This window comes from Epinephelus lanceolatus, chromosome 1 (genome assembly GCF_041903045.1).
Source record: "Epinephelus lanceolatus isolate andai-2023 chromosome 1, ASM4190304v1, whole genome shotgun sequence".
In the NCBI taxonomy this organism is placed as follows: Eukaryota; Metazoa; Chordata; class Actinopteri; order Perciformes; family Serranidae; genus Epinephelus; species Epinephelus lanceolatus.
In genome coordinates this window covers 52,930,898-52,958,111 of record NC_135734.1, presented here as the reverse complement: position 1 = coordinate 52,958,111, position 27,214 = coordinate 52,930,898, and the positions used below count along the sequence as shown (strand labels likewise).

General features: G+C 43.7%; 1 protein-coding gene across 1 annotated transcript in view; it reads left to right on the top strand.

The window, feature by feature from the left end:
* Positions 1-27,214, top strand: part of rnf123 (ring finger protein 123) — a 192,233-nt gene that overhangs the window by 20,653 nt on the left and 144,366 nt on the right. The window contains exons 10-22 of the mRNA XM_078172042.1: positions 57-182; positions 2,155-2,269; positions 2,930-3,034; positions 4,060-4,185; positions 8,491-8,583; positions 10,223-10,296; positions 10,390-10,507; positions 11,427-11,526; positions 14,875-14,936; positions 16,917-16,988; positions 17,810-17,930; positions 18,926-19,027; positions 26,512-26,612. Coding sequence (XP_078028168.1) covers positions 57-182; positions 2,155-2,269; positions 2,930-3,034; positions 4,060-4,185; positions 8,491-8,583; positions 10,223-10,296; positions 10,390-10,507; positions 11,427-11,526; positions 14,875-14,936; positions 16,917-16,988; positions 17,810-17,930; positions 18,926-19,027; positions 26,512-26,612 — 1,315 coding nt within the window. The remainder of the gene's footprint in view (positions 1-56; positions 183-2,154; positions 2,270-2,929; positions 3,035-4,059; positions 4,186-8,490; positions 8,584-10,222; positions 10,297-10,389; positions 10,508-11,426; positions 11,527-14,874; positions 14,937-16,916; positions 16,989-17,809; positions 17,931-18,925; positions 19,028-26,511; positions 26,613-27,214) is intronic.

The window sequence follows — 27,214 nt, the reverse complement described above, 5'->3', positions numbered from 1 at the left end:
GTGCTGTCCTGCGTCCTCTGTGTCCTCGTCTTCACGCTGTGTGTCTGTGTCCTCAGGAACGGTCAGTCTCTGGGCACAGCGTTCACCAACATTAAGATGGGACCGGGCGTGGCTTACTTCCCTGCCATCAGCCTCTCCTTTAAAGAGTCAGTGGCTTTTAACTTCGGCAGCAGACCCCTCAGATATCCTTTTCACACCAGACACACCGCAGCTCATCGTCACTGACGTCTTCCTGTTTCACACTCTGACATTGTGTTTATTTATTTCTGAGTCTGATGTGGTTGCAAGGTCTGATTTTCCAAGTGTGCACTGATAAATACTGTACTGCATGAAAACGCTCCACAGAGTGGAAAATAAGAGTGTTGTCTCCCCAAAGTGATCAATATGAAAAAATAATCTTTTTAATCAATGTTGTAAAACATGCAAAATAAACAGGATATTATTATTAACATTCATGATAATAGAAAAGTGTCATTAGACAAAATCAAACGCTGAAAAAAGTTCATTAGCAAAATCTCTTCCATTGTTTTACAAATTTTCAGTTTGAGAGCTGAACACACAGAGACTTTTAAAGACAGCTTTCTCTCTGGTCTCCTGCAGACAGAGGTGAGGAGAGTAGCAACACACACGGCTTGTTTGAGGGGGAGAAGAAGGTTGTCGGGGGTCATCTGTGTCACTGCTACTCGCTTGACGGCGGACGGCCTGGCTTTTGGACCCACTGTAGAGAAGGTCCATCTCTGGCGCAGCTCGGCGAAGCACGGTGTGTCTAAACTGATAATGGAAACACAAATCTGCGCAGCATGGCTTGACTCAACACGGCAAAGAGTGAGTGGAAAAAGGGTATTTGGGGCCGCGCACGTCAGACTGTCAGTAACTTTTATAATTCAAATCAAAGTGTTTTTTACGTGTGCAGCTGGAAAAAGAATCCGAATCTCGATGACCTGAAGGGTGCATTTAACTGTTTATGAATTATTTATTTAGTTTTGGTGCAAAAACAGCAAAACCTTAAATATTGACTTCACACGAGGACAAACACAGGACAGCAAATGGTTAATTGACCTGCATTTATGTAGCTCCTTTCTGCTCATTCAACCACTCAAAGTGCTGTTTTACACTATGAGGCACATTCACCCATTCATACACACATTCACACACTGCTGGCCGGGACACTTCAACATGCAGACTGGAGGAGCCGGGAATCGAACCGCTGATCTTCCAATTAGTGGACAACTCTCTCTACCTCCTGAGCCCAAACACCACATCCATGGCGGTCACCGTCTTCCTCTTGGTGCGCTCAGTTTAGGTGACGGCGTTACGGATCACATTCTCCAGGAACACTTTTTAATGCCCCACGGGTCTCCCCATACATCAGACTGGAGATGCGCTTCATTCCATCATGGCGAACCAGACGGAAGATGGCGGGTTTGGTGATTCTCTGGATGTTATCACAGAGAACTTGACAGTGACACTTAGCGCCTCCTTCACTGAGTCCTTTTCCTCCTTTTCCACGGCTGCTCATCTTCACAAGTCAGTGTCTCTCCACTCAGTGATTCAACAGGTGAATATACACACCAGAACAAAGATAAAACATTTAATAATAATAATAATAATATGAAACCGAGGATGAATTCAACCAGCTGATGGTCAGACTAAAGGTTAAACCTGCAGGAAGATGCCCGCTCTGCTTTCTGTTGTGTCTCAGTATTTATGCATTTTCAAAAAGAATATCAGATTTTGATCCCAGAAGATCTCCGTACACAAACCGCCGCAGTCGAAGGTTCACTGAAAAGTTTAACTGTGAATGAATGTTAATATTTCTATATGGAAACAAGCTCAGTCCCATCACAGCCGACAGCAGTGCAACGAAGAGGAGTCTGGAGAGGAGGATGACAGAATCATTAACTGAAAACAAATGTTCAGCCTTCTCAGCCCAAAGTGTCTGTTTGTAATCTGCCAGCTGTTTTAATATATCTGTAGTTTCATATTTGCAGAAGGACGTCTCCAAACTGTTGTTTACCAGAAACTGTGATTATAATATACGAAGGAGACTCTCAGAATAATCGTGTCCCCTCAGTGCTTTATTTTCAACACACAAACTGTGGCCTCACACCTGTGCACCTGTTCAGTGTTTGTCCTTAACCTGAGTGTGATCACGTACCCTGTGGACGGCTACCTGCCCCTCCAGAACCCCCCGACTGCAGACCTGCTGAAGGCTCACAAGCTGCTGGGCTACATGAAGAACGTCCTCTCCACCACCATCGACACACAGGTAGGACCAGGTGTTCTGTACACAGTTATGGACCAGGTGGTCTGTGCACAAGTAGCCTTGCATCACCAGGCTCTCCATGTACGGTGAACAGCCTGGTTTCCATTCACTCTGAATTTTGTCTGGGTTCTGGTTCCGGTCTAGAGAACGGATCCGGAATTCACCAAATTCACCAAAGTAAAACTTTAAATTCTGGCGCACCATCGATTTGGGGTGATGAGGGGTGTAAGAAAATCAATTAACTTAATGGCTTTGGCTTTTCTTGTAAATTATATTCTTTAAATTAAAAAGTTTCACCGCATTTTTTATTAGCTTGGTGCTTTTATTTTGACGGAAAGGTGCATCCATCAAATTCCAGATCCTGTCTCTCTCGCCCTGGTTCCAGTTCCTTGCCAAAACAGCCCCAGACTATTGCACAAGTAGGACCAGGTGGTCTGTACACATGAATGACCAAGTGGTCTGTTTGTTTTATGAAATAAATAATTACTGTTTTAGATTCAGTTTCTCTAAACTTTTGTTGTTTACAGTAAACAACAGCCGGCTTCTCTTTGAAACAGTTTCTGAATCTGCCCTCGTGTTTCTGTCTGGTGTGGTGATGAAGTCAGTCGCCATGACGTCAGCTCTGTTTGATTTGAGCCTGTTGTGTTTTTGTTGTGGCTGCAGGAGGAGAGGCTGGTGGAGAAGGACTATGCAGTGTGGAGGCTTCATGGAGAACCTACAGTCCTCATCACTCTGGCTCACATCTTCAACCACTTCGCTCCTCTCATGGTGACACATCTCTGCTTCTTTGGGCTCTGGTAGTCGTGTGAAAAATGAAAAGGTGTAGCCACCGTCTGACGATGTTCACATGGTTCGAGAGCAGGGCTGCAAAATTATGGGAATATTCAAGGGGAAATCTTTCCATGGGAAATAACAAAAAATAGGGGGAATAAAATGTAAATAACAGAGAATACAATCAAATACCAGAAATAAGATTTAAATAAAAGGAATTTATGTAAATATTGGGAATAATTGTAAATTATGGGATAAATATAAATAATGGGAATAAAATGTTATTTGTGAATAAATGTAAACAATAGGGTAAAAATAATAAAATAATAGGATTAAAATGTAAATATTGGGAATAAATTCAAATAACAGGAAAATATCTAAATAACAGGAATAAATGAAAAAAATCACAATGAATGTAAATAATGGAACAAAATATAAATAACAGCAAAAAGGTAAAAAATTGGAGGAAAAAAATTGAATAACAGGAATAAATGAAAATGTAGGGAATAAATGTTAATAGCATTTATTTTAGAATTTATTTTTTAAATTCATGTAAATAAAATGAATGAATGTAAATAACAGGAATAATCAGAATAATGTAAAAAACAACATAATAACAGGAACAAATGTAAATGACAGGAATGAATGTAAATATTGGGGAATTAAAATGGTAAAATGGTTTTACATCAGTGGATATCCTGGTTCATGTCGCTTGGATGATGAATGAATGAATGAATGAATGAATGAATCATGATGTGACTCCTGCTGTCTGATTAGAGTTCAGTCACTCTGGTTTCAGTCAGTCTGTTTAGAGTTTAAAACTTTGGCTCCATCTGGTGGTTGAATGAAGAACCTCTGACAGCGACTCTGAGAGCAGCAGTAAAAACATTTGGCTTCTAACAAGCTGCAGATCGATGGTGTCAAACAAACTGCTACATGTTGGAGTTAGTTACAGATGGCTGAGTGTGTGTTGTGTTGTCTTCATATTAAAGTAACGAGAGTATTGTTATTATTTCTTACAGTGTAAAGTGTACCTGGTGGAGGACGTGCTGATGGACTTCCTGTTGGGGATTCTGGAGGGGGGAGGTTCGGTAGATGAACACCCGCTCATACAGCAGCTCCTGGATCTGTTCTGGCTGCTGATGGAGGTAAAAAACACACACACACACACACACACACACATACACACACACACACACACACACACACACACAGAGTTTCTAAAACGAGTGTGTGTGAAGATAGTGAGTCTGAACCTGCTGTAGTGGAGGTCAAAGGTCACAGTGCTCTTTCTAAGTAATTGAACAAATGATTAAAAGGTCCAGTTTGTAGAACTTAGTGACAACGAGATGGGTTGAAACAAACAACTACTGTCAATGCTCCGTTCTGTAACGTTGTAAAAAGCTGCTGGTTCACAGGAAGTGACCACCATGAGACGGCGTATCATCTCTAGTCAACAACTCTCTGTGCTTCTGATCTGTAACGTCGACAGGAAGTGACCACCATGAGACGGCGTATCATCTCTAGTCAACGACTCTCTGCGCTTCTGATCTGTAACGTTGACAGGAAGTGACCACCATGAGACGGCGCATCATCTCTAGTCAACAACTCTCTGTGCTTCTGATCTGTAACGCTGACAGGAAGTGACCGCCATGAGACGGCGTATCATCTCTAGTCAACGACTCTCTGCGCTTCTGATCTGTAACGCTGACAGGAAGTGACCGCCATGAGACGGCGTATCATCTCTAGTCAACGACTCTCTGCGCTTCTGATCTGTAACGCTGACAGGAAGTGACCGCCATGAGACGGCGTATCATCTCTAGTCAACGACTCTCTGCGCTTCTGATCTGTAACGCTGACAGGAAGTGACCGCCATGAGACGGCGTATCATCTCTAGTCAACGACTCTCTGCTCTTCTGATCTGTAACGTTGACAGGAAGTGACCGCCATGAGACGGCGTATCATCTCTAGTCAACGACTCTCTGTGCTTCTGATCTGTAACGTTGACAGGAAGTGACCGCCATGAGACGGCGTATCATCTCTAGTCAACGACTCTCTGTGCTTCTGATCTGTAACGCTGACAGGAAGTGACCGCCATGAGACGGCGTATCATCTCTAGTCAACGACTCTCTGCGCTTCTGATCTGTAACGCTGACAGGAAGTGACCGCCATGAGACGGCGTATCATCTCTAGTCAACGACTCTCTGCGCTTCTGATCTGTAACGCTGACAGGAAGTGACCGCCATGAGACGGCGTATCATCTCTAGTCAACGACTCTCTGCTCTTCTGATCTGTAACGTTGACAGGAAGTGACCGCCATGAGACGGCGTATCATCTCTAGTCAACGACTCTCTGCTCTTCTGATCTGTAACGTTGACAGGAAGTGACCGCCATGAGACGGCGTATCATCTCTAGTCAACGACTCTCTGTGCTTCTGATCTGTAACGTTGACAGGAAGTGACCACCATGAGACGGCGTATCATCTCTAGTCAACGACTCTCTGTGCTTCTGATCTGTAACGTCGACAGGAAGTGACCACCATGAGACGGCGTATCGTCTCTAGTCAACAACTCTCTGTGCTTCTGATCTGTAACGTTGACAGGAAGTGAACACCATGAGACGGCGTATCATCTCTAGTCAACAACTCTCTGTGCTTCGTTCTGATTTGCAGCTTTTCAGACTTATTTTGTGGCTGAATATAATTTGTAGCTTCTTAAAATCTGAATGAGGATAGTGATCGTGAGATACTGGCTCCAGTGATGAAACAAAACCGGCATCAGCTGGACTGTATCCATCCATCCATCCATTCGCCCCCTTATCTGGGGCTGGGTCTCGGGGGCAGCTGCCCGAGCAAAGCACCCCAGACGTCCCTCTCCCCAGCAACACTTTCCAGCTCCTCCTGGAGGACCCCGAGGTGTTCCCAGATGAGATGAGATATATAATCACTCCAGCGTGTTCTGGGTCTGCCCCGGGGCCTCCTACCAGTGGGACGTGCCCGGGACACCTCCTGCGGGAGGCGTCCAGGGGGGATCCTAGTCAGATGCCCGAACCACCTCAACTGACCCCTTTCGACACAAAGGAGCAGCAGCTCTACTCCTCTCCTCCGGATGTCTGACTCCTCCCCCTATCTCTAAGGCTGAGCCCAGGTACCCTACAGAGGAAACTCATTTTCACTGCTTGTATCCGCGATCTCGTTCTTTCGGTCACTACCCAGAGCTCATGACCATAGGTGAGGGTTGGGATGGAGATGGACCAGTAAATCGAAAGCTTTGCTTTCCGGCTCAGCTCCCTCTTCACCATGACGGACCAGTGCATTGCCTACGTCACTGCAGAAGCCGCACCGACCCGCTGATCCATCTCACGTTCTGCCCTCACTTGTGAACAAGACCGCAAGATACTTGAACTCCCTCGCTTCAGGCAGTAGCTCTCCCCCAACCTGGAGAAAGAAATCCACCGGTTTTCGACAGAGAACCATGGCCTCAGACTTGGAGGTGCTGACTCTCATCCCAACTGCATGCTGGAGGTCATGGTGTGATGGAGCCAACAGAACCACATCATCTGCGAAAAGCAGAGATGCAATTCTGAGGTCCCCAAACCGGACCCTTTCCTCCCCTGGCTGCACCTCGAGATCCTGTCCATGAAGATCACAGACAAGATTGGTGACAAGGGACAACCTTGGCGGAGGCCAACACCCACCGAGAACGTGTTCGACTTAACACCAAGTATGTGGACACAGCTCTCACTCTGGTCATACAGGGACTGGATGGCTCGTAGCAGCGAGCCTGGCACCCCGTACTCCCGTAGTACCCCCCACAAGACCCCCGAGGGACGCGGTCGTAAGCCTTCTCCAAGTCCACAAAGCACATGCAGACTGGATGGGCAAACTCCCACGACCCCTTCAGCAGCCTCACAAGGGTAAAGAGCTGGTCCGCTGGTCCGCTGTTCCACGGCCAGGATGGAATCCACATTGCTCCTCCTGAATCTGAGGTTCGACAATCGGTTGGAGCCTCCTTTTCAGCACCCTGGAGTAAACTTTACCCGGGAGGCTGAGCAGTGTGATACTCCAATAGTTGGAGCACACCCTCCGGTCTCCTTTTTTGAAGATGGGGACCACCACCTTGGTCTGCCACTCTGCAGGCACCGTACCTGACCTCCACGTGACACTGAAAAAGCGTGTCAGCCAAGACAGCCCAACGGTGCCCAGTGCCTTCAGCATCTCAAGGCGAATCTCATCCACATCTGGCGCCTTGCCACTGGGGAGCTTTTTAACTACCTCAGCAACTTCTGCCAGGGATATGGGTGAGAGTTCCCCCGAGTCCTCAGGCTCTGCCTCGTTCACAGTCGATGTGATGGCCGGGTTCAGGAAGTCATCAAAGTGCTCCTTCCACTGCCCGACGATGTCCCCAGTTCAGGTCAGCAGTTTTCCCTCTCTGCTGAGCACAGCCTGAGACAAGCCCTGCTTTCCCTTCCTGAGTCGGTTAACGGTCTGCCAGAACTTCCTTGAGGCCAACCGAAAGTCCTTCTCCATAGCCTCCCCGAACTCCTCCCACACCCACATCATAATCAATACGCCACAATAATATAAATAACCAGCGCCAATTTATCAGTCAATAGGCCCGTTTGAGATGAGACAGGCCTGCGCAGATTTGATCACCGGCGATCGGAGCACAATGCATACTGGTTAGTTTTGTGTCCAACTCTCCTGACTTGCTCTGACGTATCACAGAAGTGGACGGCGATAAAATGGCAAGAGCGAGGCGGCCGCAGTTTATAGAGCCAGGCGCTGCAGTTGCTCTCCACCGACTGCACCGCCTGGCTCTCACCTGATCTAACAGCTGATTGGTTCAGATGTCGATTCAACAAGATGACGTTTTAGATAAACTACTCATTTTTGTTGAATTTTAGAGATTAAGATTGTATTTGTCTGATCTGAAGGTTTATTCTGTGAACAGAAAACATGTTGTGTGACTGATGGTGAAGTTTAGTCGTCACAGACTGAACACATTCATCATAAACTACACAGAGTCTACTGTGTATTAACACTGGACTGTATTAATTGTTGAAGTATTTAGCAGCACAGAGACTGGTGGTCAGTGGGATGTGAGGATTCTTAAACTAACGTGTACAGATGTGAAGCCCTGACTGTATCTGACTGAGCCTTAATGAAAGCTGTTGTCTTGTATCAAATATGAAGCTTACAGTCAGACACAGTGTATTCAGTCTCTGTTGCCATGGCGACAGGTCAAACTGATATGATGCTGATTTACAGCAGAGTTCATGAACCATGAACATAAACTACACATCACCTGTAAAACATTATAATAAATTAATCTTTCATAATTTAGTGTTCCTGTAAGAGGTGACCTCAGTCTCACCTGGATTTATCTGTTCAGTCTGTTAACCTCCTCCTGCTGTCTGTCTGTCTGTCTGTCTGTCTGTCTGTCTGTCTGCAGGACTATGAAGTGAACGAGTGTCTGAAGCAGCTGATGATGTCCCTGCTGAGGGCCTACCGCTTCTCCCCCATCATCCCCGACCTTGGTTTCCAGGTAGGTCCCAGATGCCCCTTCTCGTCCTGGTCCTGGTCTAGGTCCTGGTCTAGGTCCTGGTCCTGGTCCTGGTCCTGTTTGGACCCACAGATTATAAATCTCTGTTTTAACAGGAAGTGTTAATGTTAAATAATTTCCACAGGTTAATAACTCTACAGACTCAAACCTGCAGGTATCAGTGAATTTGAATATTTAATTTTAGCAGTGTCCACTGTGACATCATACCCTCGTCACATGTTGGCTGTAAACTTTCATTCGCTGCTGGTGAAAAGACATTTTACAGCAGAACTCTGTTTATTACACAACTTTATTGGACATAATGTCACTCTGTTCATTTAAATCAGTGAAATACAAATATTCCAGATTTATGAACTAGATGAAGTCAAGGTGGCGTTGATGCACTGTGTTTGGAAATAGAGAGAAATAACAGAGATGCAGCAGCATGCACATAATTGAACAGGTTTATTTTTCTACAGAAAAAAGACTTGTCACAAGTTGTTAAGTCTTCTGTTAGAAAATGTTACTCATATTTTCAGAGTAGAGCTGCATGACTTGCACATGGATGGATACTATCATCGCGATGTGAGTCACAAGTTTAATGGTAAATTTTGCTTGACATTTTCACTGGAAAAAAAAAATCTAAGATGATGATTTTTTTTTTTTGCCGGGGTCTGTACCAAACAAGCATGTTCCCTCATGACTGGAACGTGATGTGTAGGCCGAGGCCTTTCTGCAGCATCACAGTGCTTCATTTGTGATGGTATGTAGTGGCACATTTTACCTGCATCAAAACCTGCAGCTGCTGCGATTTGCAAATTGCTCTTGGGCGTACTGCGAATTCAGAAATGTTTTGATTAATGGTGCAGCCCTAATGAACGTCAAACATGAAGTTTTGAAAAGCTTTTGTGAGACGTGTGGACGAGTGAATCCTGCCTGCTGTCAACCTGCAGTTGATTTATTTTTCAGATTGAAGCGCAATTTATACTTGTGCGGTGGTGTCACTCTGCAGTTACACCTCCAGAACGCTAGTTGGCGCCGGGGTTACTGTGAAGTGTTGTGAAGTTTAGTTGATTTAAAAACACACGTTAAACACATTAAACACAGATTACACACACATTAAACACACATTAAACATGGCTTGATAGAGACAGTGTCAAACACAAATCAGCTTCACTATAACTCACAGCATTCACAGACAAACACTTGTCTTTATCTGGACACATTTTCCAAACAAATACAACATGCTAACGTTATTAGCACAAGCCTATGGCATTTTACATTGTATAAATTATCCTAGCAGCTAGCAGCTCATATTTCAGCCAGGATAAATCACACACAGTGTGTGGAGGCTTTATTGTCTTCACGATTTATTGTTTCTTATCTGTGAAATTAAAGTGAATCAAAGCTTTGTTTCCACTGAGGGAAATGGTTTCAGCTCACAGAGACAGACAGGAAAACTGATGTTTTGTGTCTCAATAGTAACTTTATAGTTTTCTGTTTCTTTGTGTGCATAAAGAAAAGATATAATAATACTAATAAAGCTGATAATAAAGTAATAATAAAAGTCACTTAATAGAATATTTGTGAGTATTTGTTCTCTTTAAATCCCTCCTGACTCAGACCATAACTTTTGTTTCAGATCCACTACCTGCGTCTGACCACGGCCATCCTGCACCACGAGAAGTCCAGGAAGTACCTACTCAACAACGTCCTATATCCTTCTGGTTCTTCTGACGCCTCTCAAACATCATAAAATACTTTGTGACTTTATTAGCTCATCGAAATTCTCCTTAACAACAGTTTCACGTTTGATGTTCTGCGCTCAGTCGTGTTTTTTTACATCAAAACTCCTCTGAGGGTGAAGGAGGCGGGGCTGGAGGAGCTCATTCCCACCACCTGGTGGCCCACGCACTTCGACAAGGAGGTAAATAACTCACCTTCAGGGTTTTATTGGACTCTATTGTTTGTAAACCACACAGGACAATCTACAAATGTGTACCATGAGCCACAAACATGTCTGTTTTTTTTGTGTAAAAATCATTTCCAGAAAAATACAGCGTGATTTGCAAATGTGAATAATTTTTTCTGTGTATTTTAATTTCACATAAAAATGTTACAGGTTTTACAAATACAGAGATTCACCACAGCAAATACACGTGAAGTCATGTTTATGCATTAGTGGATCAACTCTTACACGTGAAACTGGTTTTCCACGTTTGTGGATCGCTTCCCATGAGGTTGTGGGTCATGTGATATTTGTGACTTCTCTCCCATTTCTTTGACTAAAATATCCACAAATGTCAAGAATAGTCGTCGTGAAGCTCGTATTGTTAGCTTCCATAGAGGGTCTCGTCCACGCTGCTCAGGTGAGCTGAGACTGATCAGACGTCGGGGAGGATCAGCTCAGTCTCAGCTGGACACAAATACGTTCAGGAGTAAAAAGTTTCAGACTGATGGAGGTCACATGACAGGGGAGGTCATTAATATGAGCTCATTAAAACAAACTGCGTCTGCAGTGTTTATTATTTACCGGTGGACGACGAGCACGATTAAAAACAGACATACGACAGCGATTTTGTTCAGTCAGAAACAACAATTTGTTTTTTTTTTCCAGCGCTTTGATGAATTTAGTGAAAATTAATGGAAAACAAAAATCTGTGTTGATCCAAACTGTGTGGGATCAGTCACTGATGATGATGATGATGATGATGATGATGAAGCTTTATTCAACAGACGTGTTCATATTGTTCCTGTGTGTGTTTTCATACACACTCTCACACTGAATGACAACATGAAAACCGACGGACGCAAAGTCTGAACTGTTGAATGAATGTGTCTCTCAGGGAAAAGACGAGCGGGAGCCCAAAGACGAGAGCGCAGATGAGCGACTGAGACGGAGAGCGTATGAGAGAGGCTGTCAGAGACTGAAGAAGAGGATCGAAGGTCAGAACACTCGTCTTCATCCAGCTGCTTCTCTGCTTACTGTACACCACCGAAACTACATCCTCACAGTACCTGTACACAGAACAGGAAGTACTCATTCATCCTCACAGTACCTGTACACAGAACAGGAAGTACTCACTCATCCTCACAGTACCTGTACACAGAACAGGAAGTACTCACTCATCCTCACAGTACCTGTACACAGAACAGGAAGTACTCATTCATCCTCACAGTACCTGTACACAGAACAGGAAGTACTCACTCATCCTCACAGTACCTGTACACAGAACAGGAAGTACTCATTCATCCTCACAGTACCTGTACACAGAACAGGAAGTACTCACTCATCCTCACAGTACCTGTACACAGAACAGGAAGTACTCACTCATCCTCACAGTACCCGTACACAGAACAGGAAGTACTCATTCATCCTCACAGTACCTGTACACAGAACAGGAAGTACTCACTCATCCTCACAGTACCTGTACACAGAACAGGAAGTACTCATTCATCCTCACAGTACCTGTACACAGAACAGGAAGTACTCACTCATCCTCACAGTACCTGTACACAGAACAGGAAGTACTCACTCATCCTCACAGTACCTGTACACAGAACAGGAAGTACTCATTCATCCTCACAGTACCCGTACACAGAACAGGAAGTACTCACTCATCCTCACAGTACCCGTACACAGAACAGGAAGTACTCACTCATCCTCACAGTACCCGTACACAGAACAGGAAGTACTCATTCATCCTCACAGTACCCGTACACAGAACAGGAAGTACTCACTCATCCTCACAGTACCCGTACACAGAACAGGAAGTACTCACTCATCCTCACAGTACCTGTATACAGAACAGGAAGTACTCATTCATCCTCACAGTACCTGTATACAGAACAGGAAGTACTCATTCATCCTCACAGTACCTGTATACAGAACAGGAAGTACTCATTCATCCTCACAGTACCTGTACACAGAACAGGAAGTACTGACACTTTGTCTCTGACGTCTGTCTGTTAATCTTTAGTGTCTTTAAAGTCTCAGCTTCAAACCAGTAACAAAGTACATTTACTCAGGTACTTGTACTTCACTTGAGTATTTTTATTTGACACATGACTTTTTCTACTTTTACTCCCTGACATCTCATTCACATATCGTGTATTAGTACACAGTTTAGTATTAGTACTTTAACAGTATAGTATTAGTACTTTAACAGTGCGGTATTAGTACTTTAACAGTGTGGTATTAGTACTTTAACAGTTTAGTATTAGTACTTTAACAGTGCGGTATTAGTACTTTAACAGTTTAGTATTAGCACTTTAACAGTTTAGTATTAGTACTTTAACAGTGCGGTATTAGTACTTTAACAGTTTAGTATTAGTATTTTAACAGTATAGTATTAGTACTTTAACAGTATAGTATTAGTACTTTAACAGTGCGGTATTAGTACTTTAACAGTGCAGTATTAGTACTTTAACAGTATAGTATTAGTACTTTAACAGTGTGGTATTAGTACTTTAACAGTGCAGTATTAGTACTTTAACAGTATAGTATTAGTACTTTAACAGTGCGGTATTAGTACTTTAACAGTTTAGTATTAGTATTTTAACAGTATAGTATTAGTACTTTAACAGTGCGGTATTAGTACTTTAACAGTGCAGTATTAGTACTTTAACAGTAAAGTATTAGTACTTTAACAGTGTGGTATTAGTACTTTAACAGTGCAGTATTAGTACTTTAACAGTATAGTATTAGTACTTTAACAGTGCGGTATTAGTACTTTAACAGTGCGGTATTAGTACTTTAACAGTTTAGTATTAGTACTTTAACAGTGCGGTATTAGTACTTTAACAGTATAGTATTAGTACTTTAATAGTGCGGTATTAGTACTTTAACAGTTTAGTATTAGTACTTTAACAGTATAGTATTAGTACTTTAACAGTGCGGTATTAGTACTTTAACAGTGTGGTATTAGTACTTTAACAGTGCGGTATTAGTACTTTAACAGTTTAGTATTAGTACTTTAACAGTGCGGTATTAGTACTTTAACAGTATAGTATTAGTACTTTAATAGTGCGGTATTAGTACTTTAACAGTTTAGTATTAGTACTTTAACAGTGTGGTATTAGTACTTTAACAGTGTGGTATTAGTACTTTAACAGTATAGTATTAGTACTTTAACAGTTTAGTATTAGTACTTTAACAGTGTGGTATTAGTACTTTAACAGTTTGGTATTAGTACTTTAACAGTGTGGTATTAGTACTTTAACAGTTTAGTATTAGTACTTTAACAGTGTGGTATTAGTACTTTAACAGTATAGTATTAGTACTTTAACAGTGTGGTATTAGTACTTTAACAGTTTAGTATTAGTACTTTAACAGTGTGGTATTAGTACTTTAACAGTTTAGTATTAGTACTTTAACAGTGTGGTATTAGTACTTTAACAGTATAGTATTAGTACTTTAACAGTGCGGTATTAGTACTTTAACAGTATAGTATTAGTACTTTAATAGTGCGGTATTAGTACTTTAACAGTATAGTATTAGTACTTTAACAGTGCGGTATTAGTACTTTAACAGTGTGGTATTAGTACTTTAACAGTATAGTATTAGTACTTTAATAGTGCGGTATTAGTACTTTAACAGTATAGTATTAGTACTTTAACAGTGTGGTATTAGTACTTTAACAGTGCGGTATTAGTACTTTAACAGTGTGGTATTAGTACTTTAACAGTTTAGTATTAGTACTTTAACAGTGTGGTATTAGTACTTTAACAGTATAGTATTAGTACTTTAACAGTGTGGTATTAGTACTTTAACAGTTTAGTATTAGTACTTTAACAGTGTGGTATTAGTACTTTAACAGTTTAGTATTAGTACTTTAACAGTGTGGTATTAGTACTTTAACAGTATAGTATTAGTACTTTAACAGTGCGGTATTAGTACTTTAACAGTATAGTATTAGTACTTTAATAGTGCGGTATTAGTACTTTAACAGTATAGTATTAGTACTTTAACAGTGCGGTATTAGTACTTTAACAGTGTGGTATTAGTACTTTAACAGTATAGTATTAGTACTTTAATAGTGCGGTATTAGTACTTTAACAGTATAGTATTAGTACTTTAATAGTGCGGTATTAGTACTTTAACAGTGTGGTATTAGTACTTTAACAGTGTGGTATTAGTACTTTAACAGTGTAGTATTAGTACTTTAACAGTGCGGTATTAGTACTTTAACAGTGCGGTATTAGTACTTTAACAGTGTAGTATTAGTACTTTAACAGTGTGGTATTTTGTAGTACTTGTATGTGGAGCTGACTTCTGCTGTGTTTTCCTTTCAGTGGTTGAAGAGTTGCAGGTTCAGATCCTGAAGCTGCTGCTCAACAACAAAGACAAAACAACGGTACGTTCACTTCATTCTGTGTGTTGGTGTGTGTTGGTGTGTGTGTTGGCGTGTGTTGGTGTGTGTGTTGGTGTGTGTGTTGGTGTGTGTGTTGGTGTGTGTTGGCGTGTGTTGGCGTGTGTTGGTGTGTGTGTTGGTGTGTGTGTTGGCGTGTGTTGGCGTGTGTTGGTGTGTGTGTTGGTGTGTGTGTTGGCGTGTGTGTTGGCATGTGTGTTGGTGTGTGTGTTGGCGTGTGTTGGCGTGTGTTGGTGTGTGTGTTGGCGTGTGTTGGTGTGTGTTGGCGTGTGTTGGTGTGTGTGTTGGCATGTGTGTTGGTGTGTGTTGGTGTGTGTTGGCGTATAGATCACAACTGCAGAGTGAGAAGTGACGTTCGCCTCTTTCAGGCCTCGTTTTGTGTGAAGGCAGTGTTTATAAATGAGACCTCTGGTGACTGTGGAGGCCATTGGAGTACAGTGAACTCATTGTCATGTTTGAGATGATGTGAGCTTTGTGACATGGTGCGTTATCCTGCTGGAAGTAGCCATCAGAAGATGGGTACACTGTGGTCATAAAGGGATGGACACGCTCAGCAACAATACTCAGGTAGGCTGTGGTGTTTAAACCATGCTCAGTTGGTACTAAGAAAATCTCCCCCACACCATTACACCACCAGCAGCAGCAGCCTGAAGCGTTGATACAAGGCAGGATGGATCCATGCTTCCATCTGAATGTGGTTTTTCCAATCTTCTATTGTCCAGTTTTGGTGAATTGTAGCCTCAGTTTCCTGTTGTTAGCTGACAGGAGTGGCACCTGGTGTGGTCTTCTGCTGCTGTAGCCCATCTGCTTCAAGGTTGGACAAGGTGTTGTTGCTTCAGAGATGCTCTTCTGCACACCTTGGTTGGAACCAGTGCTTATTTGACTTCCTGTTGCCTTTCTATCATCTTGAACCAGTCTGGCCATTCTCCTCTGACCTCTGGCATCAACAAGGCATTTTGGCTCACTGGATATTTGCTCTTTTTGGGACCATCCTCTGTAAACCCTAGAGATGGTTGTGCTGAAAATCCCAGTAAATACTCAGACCAGCCTGTCTGGCACCAACAACCATGCCACGTTCAAAGACACTTAAATCACCTTTCTTCATCATTCTGATGCTCCATTTGAACTTCAGCAGCTCGTCTTCACCACGTCCACATGACTAAATGTGAATGAGCTGCTGACACCTACTGAATAGGTAACGTAAGGTAAAACTTGAATGTCTTCTGGGGGCGCTTTGGGATACAGACAGTAGTCATAATTAAAACAAAACAGACAGTACAATACAAACACACAGAATCCAGTATGACACACTGTCAGGGATAAATCATGGACATTAGTGGTCATCGCTGGTTCAGATCAGCAGACAGAACAAAGGATGATTTGTAACGCTTAGTGCTTCATTTAGGGAGGCAAAACCTCCGCCCTGATGGAAGCATGTGAAACTCAACATGGAAGGGTACCTAATAAAGTGGCCGGAGAGTGTATATTCTAACACATCCTGACGTCAGACAGTGGATAATGATGGAGATCAGAGCAGCTCTTTAACTGTAAATGAATGTGAATGTGTTCAGAAAAGTGAAGCGGCACTCTGACTAAGACTCTGATCACTGAGCAGCTGATTGAAAGGACAATTATAAAGTCTGCAGTGTAGCGTGTTATTGTGTTCGCTGGGCCGGCGTCTGCCTGATTAAATGTTCACACACTGAATCGACAGCTCGCCTGAGTCTCCGCCCCTCAGTCACTGTGGATTAAAAAAAGCCTCGTGAGGTTTCCTGCTCTGAGCTGAGGTTTGATCACATCCTCTGTCTGTGACTGGATGTTTAATTAATGTTGGACGCAGGTGACGGCGTTCGTCTGCCTCTCTGTCTCCTCTCAGCTCACACTGGTTTATTGTCTGTGGATTGATCTGATCAGTTTTCTGTGTGTGTGTGTGTGTGTGTGTGTGTGTGTCTCTCTCTCTCTCAGGGAGAAGCCTCTCGATACATTTTCCTCAATAAGTTCAGGAAGTTCCTCCAGGAAAATGCCAGCAACAGAGGGGTAAGAGGCACTCCCTGTCATCACACAGTGTTTCCTGTCTGTACAGTGTGACGTCATGTTCACAGTCCCCCAATAATGAAGCAGTTCATGTTAATTACTTGTTGTTATTTTAAATGAGCTCTTCTGTTGAGTGTGACCTTCCATCCGTCACCAGTCCCTGAACTCTGCCACCTCACTGACTGAAATAATTCTCCGTACACTGCTGTGGACCCTAAGAGTTAATATTTTTACACTTTATCAACGAATCATTTTGCACAGAAAGAGAAAACAAAGCGGTGCAGTAAATGTATCCTGTGGACACACTGGAAGTGTAGTTCAGCCTGCATGAGTCAAATTATGCTGCCGTTCAAAAACATAAAATATTAAATTAAGATGCTTCAAACTGAGCTGGTACAGACTCGTCCACCAGCTTCATTTAGCTGTGATATGATGTCAATTCTGCAGATCACATGATTTACAGAAGCAATAATGGTAGTGCATCCTCTTCTTTCACCACGGTGAATAAAGATCCCATTGCATTAAACTGCAGTGTGATCATTGATTGCAACGACGCTGGCAGAGCGCAGCTTCAAAAAGTCCAGGTGTTGAGACAAATCATAAACTGACCTCTGGTGCAGAATCAGGTGATCATCATCCAGGGTGTTTATTTTTCCTCATTTATCACCATGACCTCGGCCATGTTGCGGTAAAGATACAGTCAGACGTGCCTCATGTTGATGGAGAAGACCAAACTATTTTGGAACGTCGGTGCGTCTCTGTGAGTCTGTGTGTGTTTCTGTACCAGCGTATTTGAACCTGTGTGTGTTTGTGTGTTTGAGCAGCACCCCACAGCTCTGTGTCCTCCAGAGTACATGGTGTGTTTCCTCCACCGCCTCATCACAGCCGTGAGAGCGAGCTGGGACGAAGGCAGCAGGAAGACTCTGAGCAGCATCAGCAGTGAAGGTACAACAACACACTCGTTACAAAGCTTTAAACAGCCCTGTGACACGGCAGGAGATTTTTTCATCTGTTTCAGCTGCAGGTTTTCTCAGGACGAGGAGAGGAACATAAAACTAGATGAATCTGAATATTTAAATCTTTTACTGCAGATGTAGATGAATGAACATCAGTGAGAACAAAGCACCCAGCCCTGAGTACGAATAAATCCACAACACTTTAATACTGCAGGGTTTCCCACACATTCATTTATCTGTGGCGTCTGACCACGATATCTGGCGCCACGTATTGATTCTGTGTGTTTGTAGCTGGACCCTTGATCAGGAGCGCCGCTGGAATGTATAAAGTGTCTGGTTATTCATTGCTCCACGCTGTTTGGAGCACAGAGCGACACTGAGCACAGACAGAGCAGCAGAACGTCAAAGTGAAACCTCACTCGCCTCTGCAGCAGCTGCTCCTCTCTTCCATTGATCTGATATGATCGGCTCTGATCAGATATCTAGCCTGCTAATTAAACGCAACAAACTGCTGCTGAGGATTAAAGAACTCACGAACAGTTCTGCCTCCGCTGCGTTCACAAACCCACAAAAACCTAAAAATTGATATTTGGGTGATACATGATATATATCTTGGTATTTTCTACAAAATGGGCGACATGTTCAGCCAAACCAAACCAAACCAAACCAAACCAGAAAAGGGGTACGCAGAAGATTCTATGGAAACACTGAACTGTAAGAAGTGAAGTGACTAATGTGGCTTATTTTTAATGTTAATCTGTGTGATGTCATGTTTCGTCTCCTCAGTGAAGGTTCATGATAAACTCTGTGTGTGTGTGTGTGTGTGTGTGTGTGTGTGTGTGTGTGTGATGATGATGATGATGATGATGATGATGAAGCTTTATAACTGTGATGAAGGTTGTTGATGATGAGCTCAGTGTGTCTTCTGTCTGTTTGTATCTCTTCTTTTAATTCTCCTCCCTCTGTGACTCTGTCCGTCTCCAGAGGCCTACGTCCCCCCCCAGCTCTTCTACAACGGGAAGGTGGACTACTTTGACCTGCAGAGACTGGGGGGGCTCCTGTCCCACCTGAAGAAAACACTCAAAGGTCTGTAAAGCCCTTTTTATCCAGAGATGGCGCTATAGAGCCGCTACAAAGTCCCGTCTTTACATCTGCTTTGTATTTTTACACAGAACCAAACGACGGCGGCATCATGTCGCTGCAGTGTGTGATTTTAGACACCATGATGACATAATCGGAATCAAAAGAGGCGTGACATGTAACACAACAGTGTCAGCCTCTAGTGTGACATATAGCACATGTGTCTGCAGCTCTTTATAAACAATAACCATGGCACTAACATGTCAGTAACAATCATGTACTGTCCCTGATATAAGGCATTTTCAGCTGCTGTTCTTTTTCTTTGAGTTAGCTGCTAACTGCTAACAGCTGCTTTTTAATTCTCCCACGGTGGGTCACACACTTTGTCAAAATGTCACACCCTCTACACCCATGGTCACTTCCTGCCGCCTGTCCCTTCCACACAGGCTGTAATTTAGCGCTGTTATTATCTCCACTGCCGGCTCAGAGGCAGCTCTGTCCCCCGGCTGTGATCATACCTTTTTATACAGAACAGCGAGGTGGAACTACAGTGACACGTTCCCGCCTCGAGCTTGTGTCTGTGTCCACAGAGGGTTAAACAGGTCAGGATGTCTCACTGTGAGTCCTTCAACATCACAGTATGAACTCAGTGCGGCTGCACCTTCACAGCACCTACAAGCTTTTAAAGTGAGAACTACCTAAACCAGCCCAAACTGGGTCAGAGCATGATGTCATCAGCTGGCGTCTATGTCACCATGGCGACTTTTAAGAAGGTGGTTTAGGGACAGAAAGGGGGAGACTGCGTTCACACGGTCCAACGCATCCACCACCGACAGGAAACTGAAAAAATGCTGCCATGATGCAAAGAAGCAAAATGACACAAACAGCTCCAGCTGCTCCACTTTTTATGTTTTGACATGATGTTATGACGCGTTTATCAGAGTCTGTGCAGCCGCATGTCAACAAGGAGTGTTAGCGAATATTTATTTTCATAGAGTCCAGTTCAGACCAAAGATCGGTGACGACATGAAACAGTTTTAGAACGTTGCAGAAAAGTGTCAGCGGTGTGAACTGGCCGGTCTGAGCTCGACTCAAGCCAGCTGAAGGTGTCACCTGACACTCAGCTGGTCACATGGGCGGCGGCTGGTTTTAAAGCACGTCACCTGTTTCAACAGCCAATCAGCTTGTAGTGAAGTCCACTGGTCACATTCGTCTCATGGTAGTCACTTCCTGTCAGCGTTACAGATCAGAAGCACAGAGAGTTGTTGACTAGAGATGATACGCCGTCTCATGGTGGTCACTTCCTGTCAATGTTACAGATCAGAAGCACAGAGAGTTGTTGACTAGAGATGATACGCCGTCTCATGGTGGTCACTTCCTGTCAGCGTTACAGATCAGAAGCACAGAGAGTCGTTGACTAGAGATGATACGCCGTCTCATGGCGGTCACTTCCTGTCGACGTTACAGATCAGAAGCACAGAGAGTCGTTGACTAGAGATGATACGCCGTCTCATGGCGGTCACTTCCTGTCGACGTTACAGATCAGAAGCACAGAGAGTCGTTGACTAGAGATGATACGCCGTCTCATGGCGGTCACTTCCTGTCGACGTTACAGATCAGAAGCACAGAGAGTCGTTGACTAGAGATGATACGCCGTCTCATGGCGGTCACTTCCTGTCGACGTTACAGATCAGAAGTACAGAGAGTTGTTGACTAGAGATGATACGCCGTCTCATGGCGGTCACTTCCTGTCGACGTTACAGATCAGAAGCACAGAGAGTCGTTGACTAGAGATGATACGCCGTCTCATGGCGGTCACTTCCTGTCGACGTTACAGATCAGAAGCACAGAGAGTCGTTGACTAGAGATGATACGCCGTCTCATGGTGGTCACTTCCTGTCGACGTTACAGATCAGAAGCACAGAGAGTCGTTGACTAGAGATGATACGCCGTCTCATGGTGGTCACTTTCTGTGAACCAGCAGCTTTTTATTACGTTACAGAACAGAGCGTTGACAGTAATTGTTTGTTTCAGCTAGTCTTGTCGTGAGTTTTTGGTCTGAACTGGACTTAGAGACATAAACAAGTGAGAGGGAATATTGTGTTTTTCAGAAAGACGGTAAAAAAAACCCAACTGTAACATTTAGTGCATTTAGACGTCGTCATTCACACAGTTTAATTTTCCCAGTACAGTTCCAGAGGATCGTCTTTATTTCATCTGTGAGGATTCAAATCTGCTCCTGATGATGATCTGAGTTAAAGTGTTAGAATTACTGTGAGCTTGATGAAGAGGAGGATAACTGAGCTCCACTAGAGGGAGGAATCACTTCCTGTTACAGACACTGAGATATGAACATTTGTTTGTCGTGTTCAGAATATTTTTTATTTGTTCTCTGTTTTCCTCCGTGAGATGTCTCACAATGAAGCTTCATGAATGTTGAGATGTTTAACAAATCTAGAGGTGGTCAGGTGACTCAGCAGGTGGTCAGGTGACTCAGCAGGTGGTCAGGTGACTCAGCAGGTGGTCAGGTGACTCAGCAGGTGGTCAGGTGACTCAGGAGAGTGGCAGTTGTGTTAATATGAAACACAAGCAGAGAGCAGGATGAGGGTTCCTCCTACAGCAGCTGTGTGTGGCAGTAGGTGTGTAATGAGGACCGATGGTCTCTGGGCTGACTCACTGTACACTGAGCGATATGCTGCCAGAGAAGAGCGAGCGACACGGCTGGAATCAATTACCTGCTGCTCAGCCTCATTAATTTCCATTTCCCTGAGAGGAGGAGCCGCTCCCTTCAGAGGAGACACAAGGGAGGTGCTTCAGGAGTCACTCATCAGAGAGCAGAGGAACTTTACAGCTGAGGGCAGCACAAAAGTCTGTTCTTCATCAGCTCACAGCTCTGACATCACGTCACAGAAGGATGAATGGAGAAAATAAGCAGCTATTAATAACATTGATGGAATGAAGTGGAGTCTGGAGCTCGACGTATGTTCACTCAGGAGAGGAACAGGAGACCTGGAGTTGTTGCTGCACTGTTGTCCTGACTTTATAGATAAAGGTGTTCGAGACACAGGATGTGGTTATCGTTGTCTGAGGTGTTGAGATGATCCTGCCCCTCTGTGATGATTCAGACACTCACTGATGTAGCAGTTAGCAGTTAGCAGTTAGCTTAGCTATCAGCAGGTCACTGATTGTTCAGGTGAGTTCGTTCTTCTTACGCCCAGATCACACAGACGGACCGCACAGCCTGTTTTTTTTTTTTTAAATTAAATGCCACTAGTAAAAAAATGCTCTTTTTGCCTTTTTACTGTTGCTAAGCAACAACCCCATCACCTCCTTACCCTAACCTTCCTGTCAAATCAATCTACAGTTTTATATTTAGTTAATTATTTATTTCACAGTAATTAGTAGCTAGTTACTAAAATGGACCAACCCGGTTTCACTGCGAAGTCGTCCAAAACCGGCGTTGGGTCAGTGACTTCTGATGTCAGACACCAACGTCAAAAATCCTTTCATGTCAGCATGATATGCAGCTGGTCACTGTTTTTGTTTAACAACATCCGGTGGCGTGAGGGGAAAATGAGGCGGGACAACAACTTAAGTTTAAGGGGTGGAAGTCCAACAGTCACGAACTTTCACCCAGGAGGCCGGTGTTAACTTCCTGTCAGATTTTAAAGCCAAACCCTGTTCTTTTTGTTGGCTAAACATAACAACGTGTGTGTGTTGGCTAAACGTAATCAAGTGTGTGTATTAGCTAAACGCAAACATGTGTGTGTGTCGCCTAAACGTAACCACGTGTGTGTGTTAAACGTAACCATGTGTGTGTGTCGCCTAAACATAACCACGTGTGTGTGTTAAACGTAACCACGTGTGTGTGTTAAACGTAACCACGTGTGTGTTGGCTAAACGTAATCAAGTGTGTGTATTAGCTAAACGTAAACATGTGTGTGTGTCGCCTAAACGTAACCACGTGTGTGTGTTAAACGTAACCACGTGTGTGTGTTGGCTAAACGTAACCACGTGTGTGTTGGCTAAACGTAATCAAGTGTGTGTATTAGCTAAACGTAAACGTGTGTGTGTCGCCTAAACGTAACCACGTGTGTGTGTTAAACGTAACCACGTGTGTGTTGGCTAAACGTAATCAAGTGTGTGTATTAGCTAAACGTAAACATGTGTGTGTGTCGCCTAAACGTAACCACGTGTGTGTGTTAAACGTAACCACGTGTGTGTTGGCTAAACGTAATCAAGTGTGTGTATTAGCTAAACGTAAACATGTGTGTGTGTCGCCTAAACGTAACCACGTGTGTGTGTTAAACGTAACCACGTGTGTGTGCTGGCTAAACGTAATCACCTGTATGCATTAGCGAAATGTAACCGTGTGTGTTGGCTAAACGTAAACATGTGTGTGTGTCGGCTAAACGTAACCGTGTGTGTTGGCTAAACGTAACCGTGTGTGTTGGCTAAACGTAACCACGTGTGTGTGTTGGCTAAATGTAATCACGTGTATGTATTAGCGAAACGTAACCACGTGTGTGTGTTGGCTAAACGTAACCACGTGTGTGTGTTGGCTAAACGTAATCACGTGTATGTATTAGCGAAACGTAACCACGTGTGTGTGTTGGCGAAACGTAACCACGTGTGTGTGTCGGCTAACTTTGACAGCAGTAGACAAAGTGCTTTTATTTTGAAAGAGACTGTATGCGAACTGTACATTTCCTGTGAAAACAGACGATGCATGTGACAGAGCAGCTGAACACGTCTCGCATCATGTGTTTTAACTTTACATCCTCATCCTGGTTTCCAGGTGATGAAGTAGGGCTGGGCGCTATGACAGAATTTTCATAAAAATCTCAGTTTCACTGAATTTGACGGTGTTTTGCTCGGGTTCGTCCCACTTGACATGCTGCTGTGTTGTGCTGTGGCCTATTCAAGTGCCATAATTTGTTATTTACGTGACAACACCTGAACACAACACAGGCTCCGCTCCATTAGTGCTATGCTTGGTTATTAATGTCTCGGACACGGGTCGTGTTTGGTCAGGAAAATGAGGCCTGAGCCGTGCTCTGGTGTGCTCACCTGTGTGTGTGTGTGTGTGTGCGTGCGTGCGCGCATCGGGGTGAAATTCCGCCGTGCACGATATAGAGAGCAGAGGAGAGTTGTAAATGGTGGTGCGCTGCTGCTAGTTGCATTCAAGGGAAACACTGCTCTTTTTGGTTTGAGTTCTTCTGGGTCATCGTGTACAGTTGCTTTGCTTTCAGGACTCTCTCCAGCTGCCATTGTGGCCTCTAGACTTTTCTCTGTGCTCTCTCTCTCTCGCCGGCTCTAGCACGCCTGTGGTGTGCAGCAGTGAAATGGGTCCCCACTGAAACACATTCCCGCCACGTATGTTCTGGACATTGTTTGGGCTATTCACCTGTATTGTGGTGTATGAAAAATTCATATCATAACGAAAATAAATAGCGGTTTTCGGTACGAACGGGTATACCGCACAGCCCTATGATGAAGACTCATGACGTCATGTTTGAGTTGTCATGACAACAACAATCATGTCAGATGTGTTTTTAGTGTTTTTATGTATGAAACTGTTGGACAGTCAGACGTACAGCAGGACTGTTTGATACTGAAACACGTGGAGTGTGTTTAAATACTGTTTTTACTCTGCACACTTCAGTCCTCTCTTTTTATCCACCTTTTCCTCTCTTTGTCCCTCCTCCTCCTCCTCCTCCTCCTCCTCCTCCTCTTCCTCCTCCTCTCTACCTGCATTTAATCAGGCCTTGATTAACAGTCTCCATCTTTGCGCTCTGTAAATCACAGGCTCATTCATCACCCACGAGCCACTCTCATGATGTTGTGTCATCTGCTGTTAACCAAGTGTGACCTCATTTATTGATTAGCTGACTAATCAATCTGATTGAACACCAGGCACGGCTTTTCAATCTGCATAAGGTACACGTGAGAGGAAGGAAACACACGAGGCGGCTTCTGTTGGCAGAGAGCTGAGGAGGAGGAAGACTTTTTATTTTAATTTGACCAGGACAAAATCTCTTTTTCCAGAGTGTCCTGGCCGAGACAGACAGACAGACAGACAGACAGACAGACAGCATAGAACAAAAATACGAAATAAAAAAATCGACAGCTCTAAAACAAAAAGTATAAAACTCCTGATGAGACAGTCTGTAGTATCTGCTGTAAATGAGCCATAAAAACATAAACTACACATGATCACAACCACCAGCTTAAATACACCCTGACACATGTACACTCACTGGCCACTTTATTAGGTACACCTTGCTGGTACAGGGTTGGACCCCCTTTATAATTCTTGGTGTCACAGATTCAACAAGGTGCTGGAAACATTCCTCAGAGATGTTGGTCCAAGTAGCCATCAGAAGATGGGTACACTGTGATCATAAAGGGATGTACACGCTCAACAACAATACTCAGGTAGGCTGTGGTGTTTAAACCATGCTCAGTTGGTACTAAGAAAATCTCCCCCACACCATTACACCACCAGCAGCAGCCTGAAGCATTGATACAAGGCAGGATGGATCCATGCTTCCATCTGAATGTGGTTTTTCCAATCTTCTATTGTCCAGTTTTGGTGAATTGTAGCCTCAGTTTCCTGTTGTTAGCTGACAGGAGTGGCACCTGGTGTGGTCTTCTGCTGCTGTAGCCCATCTGCTTCAAGGTTGGACAAGGTGTTGTTGCTTCAGAGATGCTCTTCTGCACACCTTGGTTGGAACCAGTGCTTATTTGACTTCCTGTTGCCTTTCTATCATCTTAAACCAGTCACTTCAATCACCTTTCTTCATCATTCTGATGCTCCGTTTGAACTTCTGCTGTCACCTGTTAATGAGCAGCTGAACAGGTGTACCTAATAAAGAGGCCAGTGAGTGCAGATGACTGCAAACAACAATCTTGCAGCAGAGCTTTAAAACGGCTGAGAGGAACCATTGAGAACAGCCTTAAGTCCTCGTGCAGAAGAAGGAAGGCTCGTCGGCCAGTCTCCACACTAACCCTCAGTACAGACAATAAAAACGTGTAAATGGAGAGCAGAGACCGTTTCAGTTTTTTACTTAATGTACAGACATATTTATGCTGGAAGTACGACAAGAATCGCTCTGTAAACCAGCGAATGCTAAAGTTTCGACACACACTTAACACACAGTAAACACACATTAGTGAAGTGAAGTCTGTTTGTGTTCAGCCTGAACATGGTGTCCTTTATAAACAAGAACCTGTATGTGTGTTTGACCTTAGAGTTTCACTGAGATGCCTGCCTGCCTGTCTGTCTGTCTGCCTGTCTGTCTGCCTGTCTGTCTGTCTGTCTGTCTGTCTGCCTGTCTGTCTGTCTGTCTGTCTGTCTGTCTGTCTGTCTGTCTGCCTGTCTGTCTGTGTGAGAATAAATCATATCTGAGATTTCCTGGACGCAGGTGTCAGGATCAAACTGAACTGTTGCATTAATATCACGTACTGTATTTTTTTATGTCCACCAGATGACTTGGCCAGTAAAGCCAACATCATCATCGACCCTGCGGAGATCCAGGCCACGTCTATGGACGACCTGGACGAGGACGAGGAGAGCGGAGCAGCTCAGGTTTCCTTTTGTCTTTCTCTTTGTGTACTCCAGTCTGCACACACTTTTATATTTTATATCAGAGTTGGATTTCAGCAACAGCCAAATGCTGCTGAAATATGCAGGTGGCTGCCAGATATTCTCTCCAGCCAAACAACAGTGGTCATCTGTGGAGGGGCTGCTCCATTCTCAGTCCAGCAGCTACAAAAGTTTATATCCAGCCATGTTAAATGAAACCCAGCTCCTAAAAGACAGGATGCAGTGATCTGTTAATCCTGTTTGACCTTTACTAACCCCTAACCCTTCATCAATACAATTCAGTTCATTCAGTGCAGCTCAGAGATATTTAATGTTCAAACGATTATTATTTGTGTGATTTGCTTTTTATAGGTTTTGTTTTAAAGAACAGACAGAAGTGTCAGCTGGACACACACACACTTCAAGTAAACTTAAAACACAAATGACGACAGGATCCTTCTTAAAAAACAAAATCTACGTACGCACACACAACACACGTGTACACATACGTATATACACGTGTACACACGCGCTCATCCATACACACACATCCTGTCAACCTATATTCATTCTGCGCTGACAACAACAACAACAACAACAACATC